This window comes from Serinus canaria, chromosome 1 (assembly GCF_022539315.1).
Source record: "Serinus canaria isolate serCan28SL12 chromosome 1, serCan2020, whole genome shotgun sequence".
Classification (NCBI taxonomy): domain Eukaryota; kingdom Metazoa; phylum Chordata; class Aves; order Passeriformes; family Fringillidae; genus Serinus; species Serinus canaria.
This window is the reverse complement of record NC_066313.1, coordinates 16,487,153-16,502,959: the sequence shown is the minus strand read 5'-3', so window position 1 is coordinate 16,502,959 and position 15,807 is coordinate 16,487,153. Positions and strand designations below refer to the sequence as shown.

The window sequence follows — 15,807 nt, the reverse complement described above, 5'->3', positions numbered from 1 at the left end:
CCTTTGTTAATTTTGTATTAAATCTTAAAAAGTAAGGTTCTGTCTTCTGCATATGGGCACTGAGCATGTGTGACTTTGGGTAAAGATTGGGGGTTTGCCTTAGAGACCTTTTTTGATGTTCTTTCTGCCTCTGTTGTTCCATCTGGTGATCTTCTGCAACAGAGCCAATTATTAATATACCATCAAAATTACCATGCCTTTCATCTTTCAGGCATAAAAGTCAAAGGTCTGCTGACTATGAAGCTGCAGAATAAACCCACAATCTACTGGATGACAAATGCCATAGAGTTATTACTATTCATTCTCGAATGAATTATTGGTTGTGATTGTTTTTCAGGCATGTTTTCTAGGAAAAAGTGAATGAAATTGAGCTAAATAATTTCAGATCAACTCACTTTAAAGGGTGGAAAATTAGACTGTCAGACTAAATCTCAATATACATGTTCTTACCTCAGCTGTTTCCTCGAGTTTCCTCTGGAATGATGTGGAACATCTAATATAAGAGGGAATAAAAAAAAAAGAACCCACCAAAAAAGCCACCACCAAAAAATCTCCAACATAAAGCTGATGAGGCCTTTTATTCCTCTTTTTTTCCTTCTTCTCTAGTAGAGTAGAGACCTGTCTCTACTGATGAAGTTTAAGTGTCAATTCAAGGAGCTTTCTTTTTGCAAGGTATACAAATCTGTTATGGAAAGAAAGCATGGAGTAGGATTATTTCTCTATTATTTATTTCACTTCTGAAAAGCCCTGAAAGTTTCCAAATACATGTTTGTTCACACAGTCCCATTGACTTTAGCCTAATGGCAGATGGAAAGTTAAACACAAGGCATTAGAATTCCAAGGGTTAGAGCCTTATGCTGTGATACCATTTGATGGGATATTGTAAAGAGTTTAAGGTTGTTTATAATATCACAGTCAGAAATAGGTTCTGTTAACAGAAAAAAGCACAGCAATCTCCTCCAGAGACCACAGATGTGGCATGAAGATAATAATGGTTGCATTATTATCTCACCTGAGAAACTTGTGTGGTTTTAATTTCACAGCTGCAGGAGAACAGGCTAAAGATGTTTCACCAGCCCCTCAGTTCAGTGACTGGCAGCTGGCAAACCCTTCTCTGCCTCCTGGCTTGCAAAAGCCTGATGGCATCATGGATGCTGAGCAGTTCCACAGGCACGTGCAGTTACGCAGGAAGCGATCCATTCTGTTTCCCAGTGGAGTTAAGATCTGCCCTGATGAATCTGTTGAGCAGGCTATTGCCAACCATCTGAAGTATTTCAGGCTCAGAGGTAAGTACATCTCATGGGTAATTGATAAAGAACATTCACTTATTAAACAATAGCTCAAGCTTTTAAACATAATACATACCAGGCCATAGGAAATATATTGTTACTGGTGAAACTTACTTTTCTGTGATAATCTTGCTTATGAGAGCTGTTCTGGGCTAAAAACCCACCAGTATCTGTATACACTCATATGTCATAAGAATTCTTGCTCTCTGAAACTGCATTGTTTACTAAAATCCTTTCTCAGAACAATTTGAATGCTAAGAAAAATAGGTGTTACATACAGAGTAGCTAAATAACAGAGTTTGTTTGGTTTATTTAGTGTTCTTAAAGCGCCAGCAGAACTCACTGAGGGGCCAGTCAGAAAAGTCTGAGACACTGGCACTTCAGCCATGTGACTTTTGGCTATGGCTGGTTATAAAGAGTGTGCAATCTCTGTGCCTCAGGCTGTACTATAAGAGACAAGCAACTTTTCTTTTAAGGTGTGGAAGTTGGTGTGGCACAGCTTTCTCTGCAGAGCTGCCATATTCCTGCAATATCTTCTTCCACTTGATGAAATATTGCAGTAGCATGATGTGTTTCAAACCCTTCTGTCTGACTGCATTGGAATGGGGCATCACAGTCATGCAGCACTTTCTGCTCTTTGTGTCATAGCATTCAAACAATTTGTAGTTATCTCAATGTGTCTGTACCAAACTGGCAAAGTGACAGAGCTGCTGTCAGAGTAGAAGGAAGGGTTTTCAGAGACTCATGTTTGATGAGATTTGATTGTCTATAGAGAAACTCACTGCTGACAGTTTATTTACTTAGACAAATGAAAAACACTGACAACTAGAAGTTGCTTAGTGTTTGCATAAAAATAAACATAAGCAATGGATCTGGAGAACAAAGTGGAAATATGAATTGTGCCCAGCTTGTAAGGGATGTTGACATTGATGATGATGCTGATGGTTTGACAGGCTTTGCCAGTTTCTTATTTCCACCCAGGAGGAACTCAGCTGTTCTTTGTTTGTTCCAAGTGATCCATACATACCATGAGCTTTAACTGCAGTCCCCTTTCAGTTATCTGTGGTAGGGGTACATTAGGGCAATACCAACTAAGTAAAGGTGTGAGGGATAATAAAGAAGAAAGAAATCTGAAAATTAGGTTGCAAAAGTATATTTAGGTCTTAATAATCCTAGCTGAACCAAAAATCCACCTAGTCCATCTGTCTCCTTACTGGATTTAACAGCTTTTACCATCCACAAGGTTTTCTTGAGCAGAGAGGTTGTGATTACCATTAGTGCTTTTAACTTAAAACTTTTGAAAAAGATCTCTGAAAATAATAGAGGTGGCTAATTAGCAGCAAGTCACACAAGGTCTGGTTCAAGCAACTTGTCATTTTCATTCTGTTAGCAGCAGCTGCTGCTCCAGGAGTGTTGGGTGGTGTTTAATGATGTCCTGAGTAGGCACCTGAGGTCATGAGAGTTCATGTGCTGGGTATTGGGTTTGTGTGGCAAAATTTTGGCAGGAGGGGGCTACAAGGGTGACTTCTCTGAGAAGCTGCCAGAAGCTTCTCCTATACCAACAGAGCCAAGGACAACTGGCTCTGCTGGTCAAGGCCAATCCCATCAGCAACAGTGGTAGCACCTCTGGGGTAAAATATTTGAGAAGGAAAAAGTTTCACAGCAGCAATTGCAGTTGAAAGAGTAGAGTGAAAATATAAGAGAGAAACAGCTTTGCAGACACCAAAGTGAGTGAAGGTGCCAGAGCAGGGGTTCCCCTGCAGCCTGTGGTGCAGACCATGGTGGCAAATGGAACTGCAGGGATCCACTTGCAGCCCATGCAGGACCCCATGCCAGAACAGGTGGATGTCCATAGGAGGCTGGGACCCCATGGGAAGCCCACACTGGAGCAGGCATTTGGCAGGACCCACAGAGAGAGGAGCCCACACTGGAGCAGCTTTGCTGGCAGGACTTGTGACCCCATGGAGTCTGTTCCTGAAGGACTTGCACCCCCTGGATGGAACTCATGCTGGAGCAGCCTGTGGAAAGGACTGATGTAGGAGAATTTAGGAAAGAACTGTTTCCCATGGGAGAGGCCTCACACTGGAGCAGAGGAAGAGTGTGAGGAGTCCTCCCCCTGAGGGGAAGTGGTGGCAGAGACTGCAGTCCCTGCAGTGACTCTGCAATGACCACAGCCCTATCCCCCATTCCCCTGCACCACTGTAGGTGAGGAGCTAGAGAAAACCAGGAGTGAAGTTAAGCCTGGAAGGAAGAAGGGAGGTGTGAGGAGAAGGTGTTTAATGATTTGGTCTCATTTATCGTTGTCCTGCTCAGATTTGATTGGTAGTAAATTCAAGGAATATCCCCAAGTTGAGCCTGTCTTGACAGAATGTAGTGAGTGATCTCTCACTGTCCTTCTCTCAACCCATGAGCCTTTTGTTACGTTTTCTCTCCTTTGTCCAGCTGAAGAGTGGAGTGATAAAGCAGGTTTGATGGTGTCTGAATTCAGTGTCACTGAATTATGTGCAAAGTTTTTAGTAGCCATCCAGACAGCCACAGTCCACTGTCAACAAAATAACCCTAGGAAAAAGTGTGGTCACTGTTTAACACTCAGAGACCAGTTGCTGTGAGTCACTAGGAAAACAACTGACCCCAGAAGGGAATAAATACAAACATACACAGAATCTGCTGATTTTTCAATCTCAGTGTGTATTTTTAGAATTTTTTAAAAATTCTGTATATGTTGAAGTAAGAAAATACTTCAATATCAATAAATTTTTTCTCTGGAAAGTCTATTCTTTCCTTGGTTTCGCTGTACTGCCAGCAGAACCATGCTACATTGGAAGGAAAGGCAGATTGTATTGTGATGTAAGAGCTTGTTAGAAAATAAGAAAAGGTTTACATGTACTGATTATCCAGATTGTTTGTTCTATCTGTGTTTACCTTAGAAGGAAACAGGTGGGAATGTAATTATCTGTCTGTAGCTCCTATAGCTTTATTTACTTTTGCTAGCTGGCAAAAGCCTCTCTAAGTGTCAGAGAATGACAGATGAACATTCTTGTCATGGGCTTTAAGGAAGTGCTTATGTCCTATTGCTGTAGGCTTAACAGTGTACAGCTTTCTTTTTTTTTTTTTTTTTTTTTTTCTGGCTACAACATCTTAATTTTTTGAGCCTTAAAAAGATACAAGATGAAGAATATGATAAATACATAATAAACCATTAAAAATATCAAAGTGCAACAAAATACAGGGATCTGGAGGAAAAAAAAAGTATTTTCTAAAACAGCAGTATCACACTTCAACATATGAAAGTCTAATTATTGGGATAGTTATTGGTGGTCATTTTCTTACTGTGGTATTCACAAGCAGCAGCCTGGAACGGGGTGTGTTGTACTTATTTTTCTACACCTGAAGTCTACAAGACACGTTTCTGAAGTCCTGCTTTATTCCTGCAATCAGAACAAAGTTTTGCAGTAGCAGATGATGCTATTTGAGATGAATCCTGGATTATGATTGTCTCTGTACTGCCCTGTCTCTGTATCTCTTGTAGCTGTGCATGGAGGTTGCTGCCATTGTCTGACTTTGTATTTCATTTTTTGGAATGTGGGGGTGGAAATCAGTCATAAATGTTTTCAGACTGGGTACTGAAGGCCTATAGGCTGGGTCTTAGAGTGTTTTTGACTGATGTCCTTTTAAATGGTGTAACGTTATGGTTGCTGATGGAAGAGTCATATGAATGTAATGGAGGTTGGTTCATTGCTAGACTGTAGTGACAAACACAAAGTGTGTCCAATGGCAGCTGGAGATTCTACAAAAAAATGTCGTGGAAATCCAATAGTGGGATTTAAGACAGTGAGTAGGCTGTACATGTTAGTGTCTGGTATGTTGTTTTTTACTGCTGACAGGGAAATGGTAGCCTGAGCAATAGATAAATAAAATTTATTACAGAAAAACCAAACACCCACTCAGACCAAGTCTTTCGTGACCAGTCACCTTATGTGCACAATTCAGTGAACTTGTCCATTCTCTGTTGGGTAAGTTGTTTGTACAGGATTGTTGTAGTTGAATTAGTATGTAAAACAGAAAAAATATAAGGATTACAAGATGGGTAAGCAGCACAAGCCATGCTATCTCATGCCTCTTAATTGGGCTGCTGGATTTTGTCACCACAGCTCAGGGTAATATGCTTCTTTGCCACCTCTGAGATGTAATTACTCTGGTGGCTACCTTTCCTAAATTCTCTTTGCAAATTTTCCCTACTGTAACCCTCTGTCTTAAACTATTCAAGTGTATGTTGTGAGTACTTTTTTTTTTTTTTTGTGAGCACTAATCTTTTCACATGAGTAGATCAGAGAGTCTCTCTGCCTGAGAGAGCTCTTGTCAGCCAGAGCTTCAGATAAAGCCAAGCATCTAAGGATAGGTTTTAAAGATACTGACCAAACAAGGAAATAGATGATATTGCAGTGAGCTGTACCTGATGAGAGACATGGACATTTTTGAACTTTGGAAAGAATTCCTGTTTCTCAGAAATTAAATTCCATGCATGAATGCAATCCCTAGATTGGGCATAGCACTATGCCCTGTGGTGTACAAACAGCTCATTTCCCCCTTTCTTTAGTCCCTTAAAATCTGTTTACTGAAGTATTGTTGTTATTTTCTGCACATGAACATAGTCAAGAGTAAAGTTTTGAAAGAACATAGTTAAGAGTAAAGTTTCAATTTGATACTGAAGTCATAATGTTACCAGTTTTTCAGATCTTGCTAATAATGATGAAAGCAAAGAGCCAAAAGTCCTGACCAGTACCTGGCTAAAAACCATGCATTAATTAAAGAATCTGTCTAAGTGAGCCTCTTTTCCCTGTTTCCCCTGCATCCCTGGCACATATTACATATATCTCATGCTCAGCAGTGAATTTCTGAAGTTTATTTGTAGAAGGTCTGTCTCCTCTGCATTTGAATTTTTTTAGATACCAGCATATGCTTCTAAGGAACTTGACTTTTTCCGTGGAGGACACTCATTAGTTTTTACTGAAATCTTATTGGTGAGAATAACTTATGTGCTGGAGTTTAGCATGTGAGTGTTCAAATCTAAAATCTTTCATGTGAATTAGCTAATTTGCATTCAAGTGTTTTCTCAATTGAAACCCTTGTTTGTTTTGCATATTGTTTAAGGGTTGCAGGCCTTGTGTACCAGGCCATAAACAGCAGCATTCCAGCAGCAGATGAGTGATTTCTCTGCATCTGTGTATTGATTGGTTTAACAAATGCTAACAAAGCCTTTGCAGCAATGACCTCTTAGGAGGTGTCTGTCCCTGTGGCTGCAGTCTTCCTCAAACCCCTCTGCAATTAAGCTGTTCAGTTGTGCAGAAATTGTTAGAGAGGACGAGGAGGTGGTCTCACATTGCCTCAAAATAGAATATGCAGCCTGATTCAGTGCTCCTAGCTACCACAGACTATTCAACTCTTAAGAAGCACTAATGAGATTTAACTGGGATTAAGCTCCAGCACTGCCCACTTACACAAATGGCCAGAAAGCCACCCTACCCCCTCCAGGGTGCTCAGTGCTGTCATGTGGTGCCCCCTCTGTTAACCTCAGAAATCCCTGAGCACAGACTGAGTGTAATAGGCTAATTCTCTCATTGGAGAGATAAATGCATCCTCAGTGGTACAGCTCGAGCCACCAGGATGCTGTATCCTACCCAGGTGCAGGAGGGGTAGCCAGACTGGAGAATTTCAGAGCAAGAGAAAGGTCATCTAATCACATCATAGATCTTAGCTGGAGGTTTTGAAAAACAGTGATGATGCCTTTAGGAAAGGAAGCTTCAAATAAACTTTTTTCCACTCATTTCTGTAGATTACTGGGACTGAAAAGAGCTTGTGTCTGCCTATGAGGAATTTTTTGGGTTGAAACACAATTATCTTAAGCTTTTCAGGATATTACTTGAGCATAGACACTGCATCTGAAGTAGATAAGCTCCCAAGGGCTGGGCTTTTCTGCTTTTGAAGCAGATATGCTGATAGACAGTTCCCATTAGAATTGTCTGCTACATGTCTGGCTTTCTGAAGCATCCTTTGAAACCTGATCTGGCCATTAAAGGTAAAGGCATTGCTTGCTTCAAGTGCCTGTGACACTTGGCTCAGTAGAACCTTGAACAAGTGCATGGACCAAAAGTGCTCATCTTTTAATTTTTTTTCCTAGCCCTTCTTTCACACTGAAGTTGATTATCTCAGTGACTTCTAACTTGTGAGGCTTTTCAGGATGGTGTGCATGGAAAATGTAGAATATACATGCAAAATATACTTTGGAGACAAACTGCAACCAAGCTGTGTGATTTGCATTCGTGGTTTGAATTCTGGTTTATTGTCCCAGTCTTCAGCATAACTATTCCTTTTCCTGTAGTCAGGTGGACCTGATCACAGCTCTTGTAGCAGGGAGCTTCTCTTCTCACAAGGCTTCATTCTTTTTTGAACATTTGAATTCTTTGGAGGAAAATTGCAAGGTACCTGAGAGGTCAACTAACTTAAAAATACAAGTTATTTATTACTGCAGCCATGGAATGAAGGAAACAATTTTCCAGGAGAGCTTACCTTCCCACTCACATGTAGCTTCAAGACTCTTAGCTCACTGCCTTAAAAGATTGATCTCGATATTATGATGCTTTTAATCAGTATTGTTTGCTGGGGATTAGAGGCCTCACCACAAATCCTGTCTCCAACAGGGCCTGGTGTGGCTAATGCTGTCCCACATATCTGTGCCCCTGTAGCAGGCCAGTGAAAGTTTGGAGTGAGATCCAGGCATGAAGAGCAGCTCTTCACACAAGGCCGAGGGCTGAGCTGCCCTTCAGGCGGCGGTGGCAGTGCTGCTGGGTCTGCTCAGCAGTTCTTCCTCTTGCTGCCAGGACTGCCTGCTTTGTTGTTCATTAAGAATTTTGTAGCTAGTCTTTGAAAACTAAATCCTGGAAAGATCATAATGCAGAACCTGCCTGGCAGCTTCAATCATAACTCTGAATAAGTGGGCTGATGGCAATTTCTTATGAGCTCTCATGCAGCAATTTTTTCCCATTCTCTATCTCCTTTAAAAGCTTTATATTTAAAAATCAGAGTAGCATTTCTAATTGAAAAGTTCAGTGGTCAACTTTTTGGTCCCCCTGCCTCTCATTTTGTTTCATTTTCTCTTTAGGTGTGAAGGAGTTGCTACTTTAAGTCTTAGTCAAAAGTTGTTTCATTTATTGTCAGCACATCTAGGTAATGTATTTGACACAGACACTGGCAAGTTTCTGGAAGGACAGAATGGAAAGATAGTGAATTATTTTAAAAAGTAAGTTTTAGTTATTACCTGAAGCTTCCAGTCAAGTCCTGTTTCACTTTGGTTTTGTGCCTTCAACTTTTGTCTACAGTCTCAGAATGCTTAAAATCTAATTAATGAAAAATACATTTTTCTTTATGGGAATTGTCCAGAATTTGAGAAACTTTGAAAAGCCTCCCTCACCCACAGACAGCTGAAAACCCATCACAGGGTGGGCTTCACCTTCAAGTTAGAAGAAGGTCAATCACACTTTTTAGCCAACTTAAATGCACTGTGAGGGTGGTGTCTTTTCAGTTCCCTGGGTGGCCATGTCAAGTCAAGATGAGAATTGGCTCCCTTTTTGACATTCCTGAAGGAGAGGTGGAAGATAGAACTGTGCTTGTCTCTTTCTTTACCTGTGTGTGATTTGAACCACACTGAATAAATTGTGTTGTTCTCTCTGTGTGTGAAATGGCAACTCTCTTCCAACTGTAAAACAATGAAGATATTTATGAGAAAGAAAGAAAGAGAAGATTTTTTTTTTTCATTCTTTGTTAGCCAGTCCATTAATTTACTCTTGAGCACCCTATAGGTAAGCACATCTGAGGATGGTCCTTGTGTTGAGCCCTTACAGCCTGTACTTGTTATCCTGCAAAGCAATCCCCTGCTTTACAAACTGGCCAGCTGGAATAACCAAGACAGTGACAAGATGGACTGTGTGTCAACAAGGTGGTGGCGGGGACTGTGTTGGCAAGCAGCTCACCAAGGCTGAGGGAGTGGTTTCCTGGACAGAGCCAACAGAATGTTCAAATGGCACTTGTGGTAGATGTTTGATTGGAGTTTTTAATCTCTCCTTGCGTGTCAGAACTAACACACTCTGGCTGTGTGGATGGAAGAGAATACAGAAGGAATTTGTACTGTGTTGTCCAACTTGTTGCTCACCTCAGTGGAAGCAGCTAGATAGGAGAGGCTGGAGAGGACAAAATGTGACTCCTTATCCCCATCTCATTTCCTCCTTTTGCAGAATACATGGCTGTGTTGACAGCTTAGGTCTAATTAATGGGTTTGGAGCCCACAGATGGCACAAAGCCTTTGCTACTGGAATTCAGTGGGGTGTCTAATTCCAAATGAAAGGACACTCAGAAAATCCTTAATCTTTTGGGAGCCGATTGGAACAACTGTTTCTATGGGAGCAGCTTGTATTCAACTGTTTCTATGGGAGCAGCTTGTATTCAGGCAAGACACTGTCTCATCACATTTATTTTAAACTTGTTTAAGAGCATTAAGGAAAATTATCTTCAATTACTTGCAGCTGGAAAGCCAGTCCTTTGCCTGTTGGTATTTGAAAACTCTAGGATTAACAGTGTCCCTGCAATGTATTTGCAAGCTATTGCTGTGGCTTCAGTGGTTACTGAGAGTCTGCTGAGGACTTACCCCAACCACAGGGAGTAATCTCATTGCAGGATTGCTGCTCCACAATGTGGCACCTGGAGTGAAAGGTATGTAGGAGACAAGTACTACCAAAAGAAACATGAGCAAGTGATATTCCTTAGTGTAGGCTTCTGGAATTGAAACTAGACTTCAGTCTTTTCCTGGATGCCTAGCTCTTACAAGTGGGATGGTAGAGAGAATATTACAGATGTTATTCTGCTTCAGGAAGCTCATTAGTACTCCAGCAAGAGCCAGAAATCCCTGAGCAGGATTATGGCTCCATTGCCTGAGGTTTGTGCAGAGGTCAGATGGAAATGTGGTCTCTGCCTCAAAGTGTTTGCAGGTGAAACTCGAGGGGGGAATGTGAGATGGTGCATGGATGTTTGTCAATTTGGCTATTTGTTTCTGATTAATAGAGATGCATACACTCATTGGAAACATGGACAATACTTTCCAAAGTAGTCTGTTTTACAGATAAAGTTAACTGCCTAGATGCTGAAGGGGTGCTAGAACAATAATATACTACTGGCAGTTAATAATGCAGAGTTTGGGGACTTTATTGGTCTCTGGTCATGCACACCACATGAGCCACAGTGCTCCATGTCATAAACCTGGGAGCGTGACATGGAAATGAGAAATATCTTTGTATCTGTAGAGTTCCACAACAGATAAATGGTCTCAACTGCTCTGGTAAACTAAAATTCAGGGTGAAGAAAAGGACTTTTTCTGCATGGATCTATCCAGTGTGCCAGAGTCAGCTCAGCTTTAAGGGTGGTGCTGCACAGAAAACAGTTCCTTAAGGTTGTTTTTTGTAAAGCTTTGCATTTAAGAAAAATGTCCATCTCTTGGTTGAATAAAAATGTTTCCATATGTGAACTATGTGTTAAGTTTTACATATGCACATTTAAACAACTTTGGAATTTGGAAAACACAGCGTAGAGAAGAAATAACAGCAAGGTACTGGATTTAGCAGCCCAGAGCTAACTTTAAAGCTTATTGAAGAAAATGGCTTTCTAGAGATAGATTCAGTCTCCTGTAAGGGCTTGCTTCTGACGTCAGGACTTTCCCAGAATGCAAAAATTTCTCTGCTGAACTGTGTGTATAAGTAGTGAAATCAGATTAAGGCCAAAAAGCAGATTTGTCTGCTACTCCTCCAGGATGGCATTTGGTATGAATGATTTTGAGAGTTTGCCTTTTAACAATGCTCTTTTCCAGGAGACAAGGAATATCCTATAAGTCTTTTTCTGAGTTATCCTGGGTCACACAGTTGTTCTTGCTTGAGCATCATGTGGCCAACTGCTCTGACTGGCAAAAAGAGCCTGTGCAAGGCTGGGAGGTTCAAGTGGGCAGTGTAGTGTATGATATTCGACCTTCATTCTCAGGCTGACTGTTCAGAGCTGTCCAGTCATTTCTCAGTGAACATGTACAGTACAGTTAGAGCTTGACTTATTTAGTAGCATCTTCTTTTGCCCTCATCCTGTATTTTGAATTATGAATGCAGTTGTAGTTTCTGAAATGAATCTTAAATTCTGCGTAAAGGTGAATCTGAAGGAATTGTTACTGACTGAGCTTACTAGACTTTGATCAGTGCCACCCTTTTCTTTAAGCTCCATCTCTACTTCCTATGAGGACATTTGCCATAGTATTTTGGTTTTCTAGGTTTTCTAAAAATTCAGTTCATTGATCAAATGGCAGTTTCATTCAGTGGAAATACTGTTGTTCAGGGAGAGAGGTAATATGAGTGTGGAAGATCTGCCACGTCTTCATTTCAGTCGCTTCAGTGCTTTCCCCAGTCGCAGGTAGATGTCAGCTGGCTGTTTTCTATGTGTTCATGTGCTGACAAGCTTACAACATTGGGACAATAACAGCCTGGCCACTTGTGCCACAGAAGCATTCCTGCTGTACTAACACCAGACCTTTCTTGTGCCTTCAGTGTGCCAGGAAACAGTCTGGGAGGTCTTCAAGACATTCTGGGACAGACTGCCAGAGCGTGAAGAATATAACACCTGGATGAGCCTGTGCGAGGAGGGCACGATGAGCATCTTTGAAATGGGCACCAACTTCAGCCAGTCTGAGGAGCACCGGAGCCTGATCGTGAAGGTGGGTGCAGCAGCTGCTGGGCAGGCTAGTCTGTGATAAGAGGGACCAAATGCTGTCACCTCTTTGCTCCACAAGATGTCACAAATCTCCCTGTTCTCATGGGCAAGGGGACTGTGTCCCACTGCAACGTGCACCTTTGGCATATGGCAGTGATGGACAGAGCCCTCAAACAGGCAGGAGTGGATATTCCAGCTCTGGCATCTGTAGCTCTGAGATCAGTTCCAAAACAAAGCTGTGGGTGATCCAATGCAGAGAAAAGCAGCAATGATCAAGAGATGTTGTTGTCAGTAGAACTGTTCCTGACAAGGAGATGGTGTTCAGACCCACAACGTGGGCCAGGCTGAGGTGCCTTTCCCCTGGGGTGTGTTGCAGCCTCCCTGAGCTGCACATTGAGGTGCCTTCAGCACAAATGGCACTTGGGAGCAGGAAGTTCCAAGCTGCAGCTCTACCAAGCCCTATGCCATAGTTGCCTGTAGGATGTTCTACAGGTCTGTGATGTCTGTGCATTGCTGCCTGACTCAAATGAGTGTAGTTATAAATGTTAAAACTTTGGTGTCCTATGGAGGCAATAAATAACATTAGGTAACTTGCCATGGGAAGCTGCTGGTTAAAATCAGTGTACAACAAGTGTGAATCAAGTCAATAAAAATGCAGAATATCTTGGTATATTTTCTGTTGATTCAAGTTTATTTTAGCTTAAAGAAAACAAAATAAATATTAAGTCAAACTAAAAAAGCCTGTCTCAAATGAAATACAAAGATGTAGTTTCAGGAGTTTGTGAATTTTAAAATAGAGTACTTAACTTTGTATTTATCTAAGGTACAGTAGATATCTTAATTTCTCTGGATAAAAGGCTTCTTAAAATGTGTGGTGGATTATGTATCTTCTTTAAGATTACTTTTTCAAGCTAATGGATGAATAGTTTTAAGAAACTTGTAAGTCTTAAATGTGCAACTCCTTAGAAACAGTAAGTTCTGTCAGTGTAGATGCACTGATTGGTTTTTTATCCCTCCTGCTTTTTTATTGGACTTCTATGATAGGAATGTGCACTAAGGAGGGTGAATATGGAACTGTTGTGGATAATGGAGAGAAAGTCTTTTTTCCTGAGCCTGCATGTTAGTCTTCCCAGGAGATGCTAGCCAAAGTTTGCTTCTGTGTAGTCTGCCGATGCTGCTGCCCTTAGAAGTCTTTGCAAAAAGATAGAAATAAAATTAATGTGATTTTTTTTATGCACACAGTGCATGTAACAGTTTTGTGTGCAATTTTCATAGTGGAAGTTTAAAAGAAATCAAAATTATTCTTGGAAACAAGATGATGCATCTAATTTCCCACTGCTGCTCTCCCCTTTTGGGTATGGCTCTGCAGCATTTCAGTGGAGTCAGATAAAATGCTCTGGGTTTGATCTTTTCAGAAGGTTTACATTTATTTAGGTTCCCTTTCTCCTGTAGATGAATATATTCCCTTCAGCAATTCTATGTTCTGGAAAATATTCTGTTCATTCTTCTACTTTCTTTCAGCACAGGTGGTAAAATGTGATGGTTCTTGGGCTGATTTGATGGCAGACTAGTCTGTGATCAGAGGGACCAAATGCTGTCACCTCTTTGCTTCTCAAAATGTCACAAATCAGTCAGATGACTTTTTGGAATAAGAAGTTGAACTCAATTTGACTTTAAACCCAAGACTGAAGGCAAGAGCACCCTATGCCCCAGTCAGGCACTCTCAAAAATCCAATGGTATTTTTAAATGCATGGGTCAGAGAGTGGATTTAATTGCTAGCTCTAGTACTGACTCACCTTTCTCACATGTGCTTGTACACAAAATTCTTGTCAGTGTGTGAAACCTTTTTGAAGCAGTTGTGAGAATGTTAAGTGCAAAAAGATGCAGTGGATACATCTCTGCTTTTAAGAACATCCTTCTTCCTGCGAGCTGCTTGCCCCAGTCTAATGTGGTGTAAGAGCTGGGGCACAGCCTGTGGGACCAAACACACTTTCTGAAGCCTTGTGTCCAACTCCCTTGTTCTTTCCACTCTCACCAGCTAAGACCAAGATGTATGGTCAAGCCTTTCCATTACTAGTGGGAATTTGTTTCCCTCTCATTACAGAATATTCTTTCATTTGGTCACAATCAGCTGTTGCTATTTTTCCCCCCATTCCTTAGGTTTGATCTCTAAAGCATGGAGCCCTTGTCACCAAAGGGCTGCTGTCATTTCCCTGCACAGGACTCTGTAGTGGGCAGGTGTGGTACATGTGAATGGGCCACGCTGTTGCTTAAAAGGAAGATTCACATCTGCAGTGTTTCTTTTTCTGTGATCATTACACTCCTCGTTAAACACCTCTTGTTTCTAATCTTCTTCTGCTCTCCAATGTCTGTAAATCATCTGTGGTTAATTTCAAGAGTTTAGTTGAGAGACTACAGCTGATAAAATTTTGCTTTTCTGATGGGAAAGATGAAAGTTTGACAAGTTTAACAGATATGTATGCTTGGGAGAAAGATTTTTGAATGTAGAACCTGAGAATGAAATAGAGAGCGAAGGATAAACCCATCTCAGACAAGAAGATGTTTTTACAAATAGAAAGATTCCACAGGCAAACAAGCCTGCCAATGTTGCAAGCAGAAAAAAAGTCTCAGAATTTTCCACTGCAAAAAAACTGAATAACAACTTCTAGCTTAAATTGTAATGTACTAACTGTGAGTGAGTGGAGAACAGTAACATGACTATGGTAATTAGAGTAGTTATGATAGGCTATAGATAAAAGTTAAGGTCTAGATTGGTTCTTCTGTATGAAGATGCTCAGCAAAGAAAAGTATATAACGCAATGTAACCAAAACCAAAGGCTCTCCAGGCCTTCCTGCAGCTAGAGCTGACAGCTGTAGGCACAGGCTCTGTCTCCCACCACCCTGGGCTGCTGCAACTCTTGGATATAATAAACTGCATTTTGGAGAGCCGCTGGAGTCTTGCATCTCTCATTACAGCTCTTAAAATTTTCTTCTTGTATACATTGGCTGTTATTGTCACAGCATTGCCCTGCTGCCTTTTTTGTATGGGCATGTTAGCAAATTCTGGCAATATTATTTCAAAGTGTGTTTCTGTATTACTTTTTGGTAGATTGTAACATGAAATTTAAGTTTTAGAAATGCTGCATGTGCTGAATTTCCCCCTCTTCTCTTACAAGAAGTTCAGGGTATCTGAAAATTAGGCAAATTAAATCTGTGGGGTTTGCATTTAATAAACAATAATTCAGCAAAATTATTGCTTTCATGATGCTTTTGTTGTAGTGTGGAGGGTCTGTTACCAGCAGCGTAATTAAATGCCATCTTATTAGCCTTCCTTCTTGGTTGTCTTCCTTATCCTTTCCTCTAATCCCCAATAATCACTGTCACACTCCCACAGATAGTGGAATGTCTGCTCCATCCTAACTTAGTTCATGTTGAGAAAAATTCTCTTTCTCTTACTTTTAACACACTTTCTCACTGGATATCAGTTGAAGCTTAGACCAGCTTGTCTCAGCTTTCACACTTTTTTTTTTGTCTTGGAGAAGTGAGGTCTGCCTTGGTGGGTTTCCCTGTAATATCTGTATATACATGCATGCTCTAATACAGAATATATCCTGAGTGTCTTTAAGCAGCCTGAGGATGCCTGAATGGGTGGCATGACAAAACACCTCCTTAGCATGTTGAAATGGGTACTTAGCAATGTAAAATGAGTGATTTTGCCTCATTTTC

At 40.9% G+C, this 15,807-nt stretch overlaps 1 protein-coding gene across 1 annotated transcript in view; it reads left to right on the top strand.

The window, feature by feature from the left end:
• The window catches only part of IMPG2 (interphotoreceptor matrix proteoglycan 2), a 52,429-nt gene that overhangs the window by 341 nt on the left and 36,281 nt on the right, over nt 1–15,807 (top strand). The window contains 2 exon segments of the mRNA XM_050974054.1: nt 1,044–1,286; nt 11,918–12,084. Coding sequence (XP_050830011.1) covers nt 1,044–1,286; nt 11,918–12,084 — 410 coding nt within the window.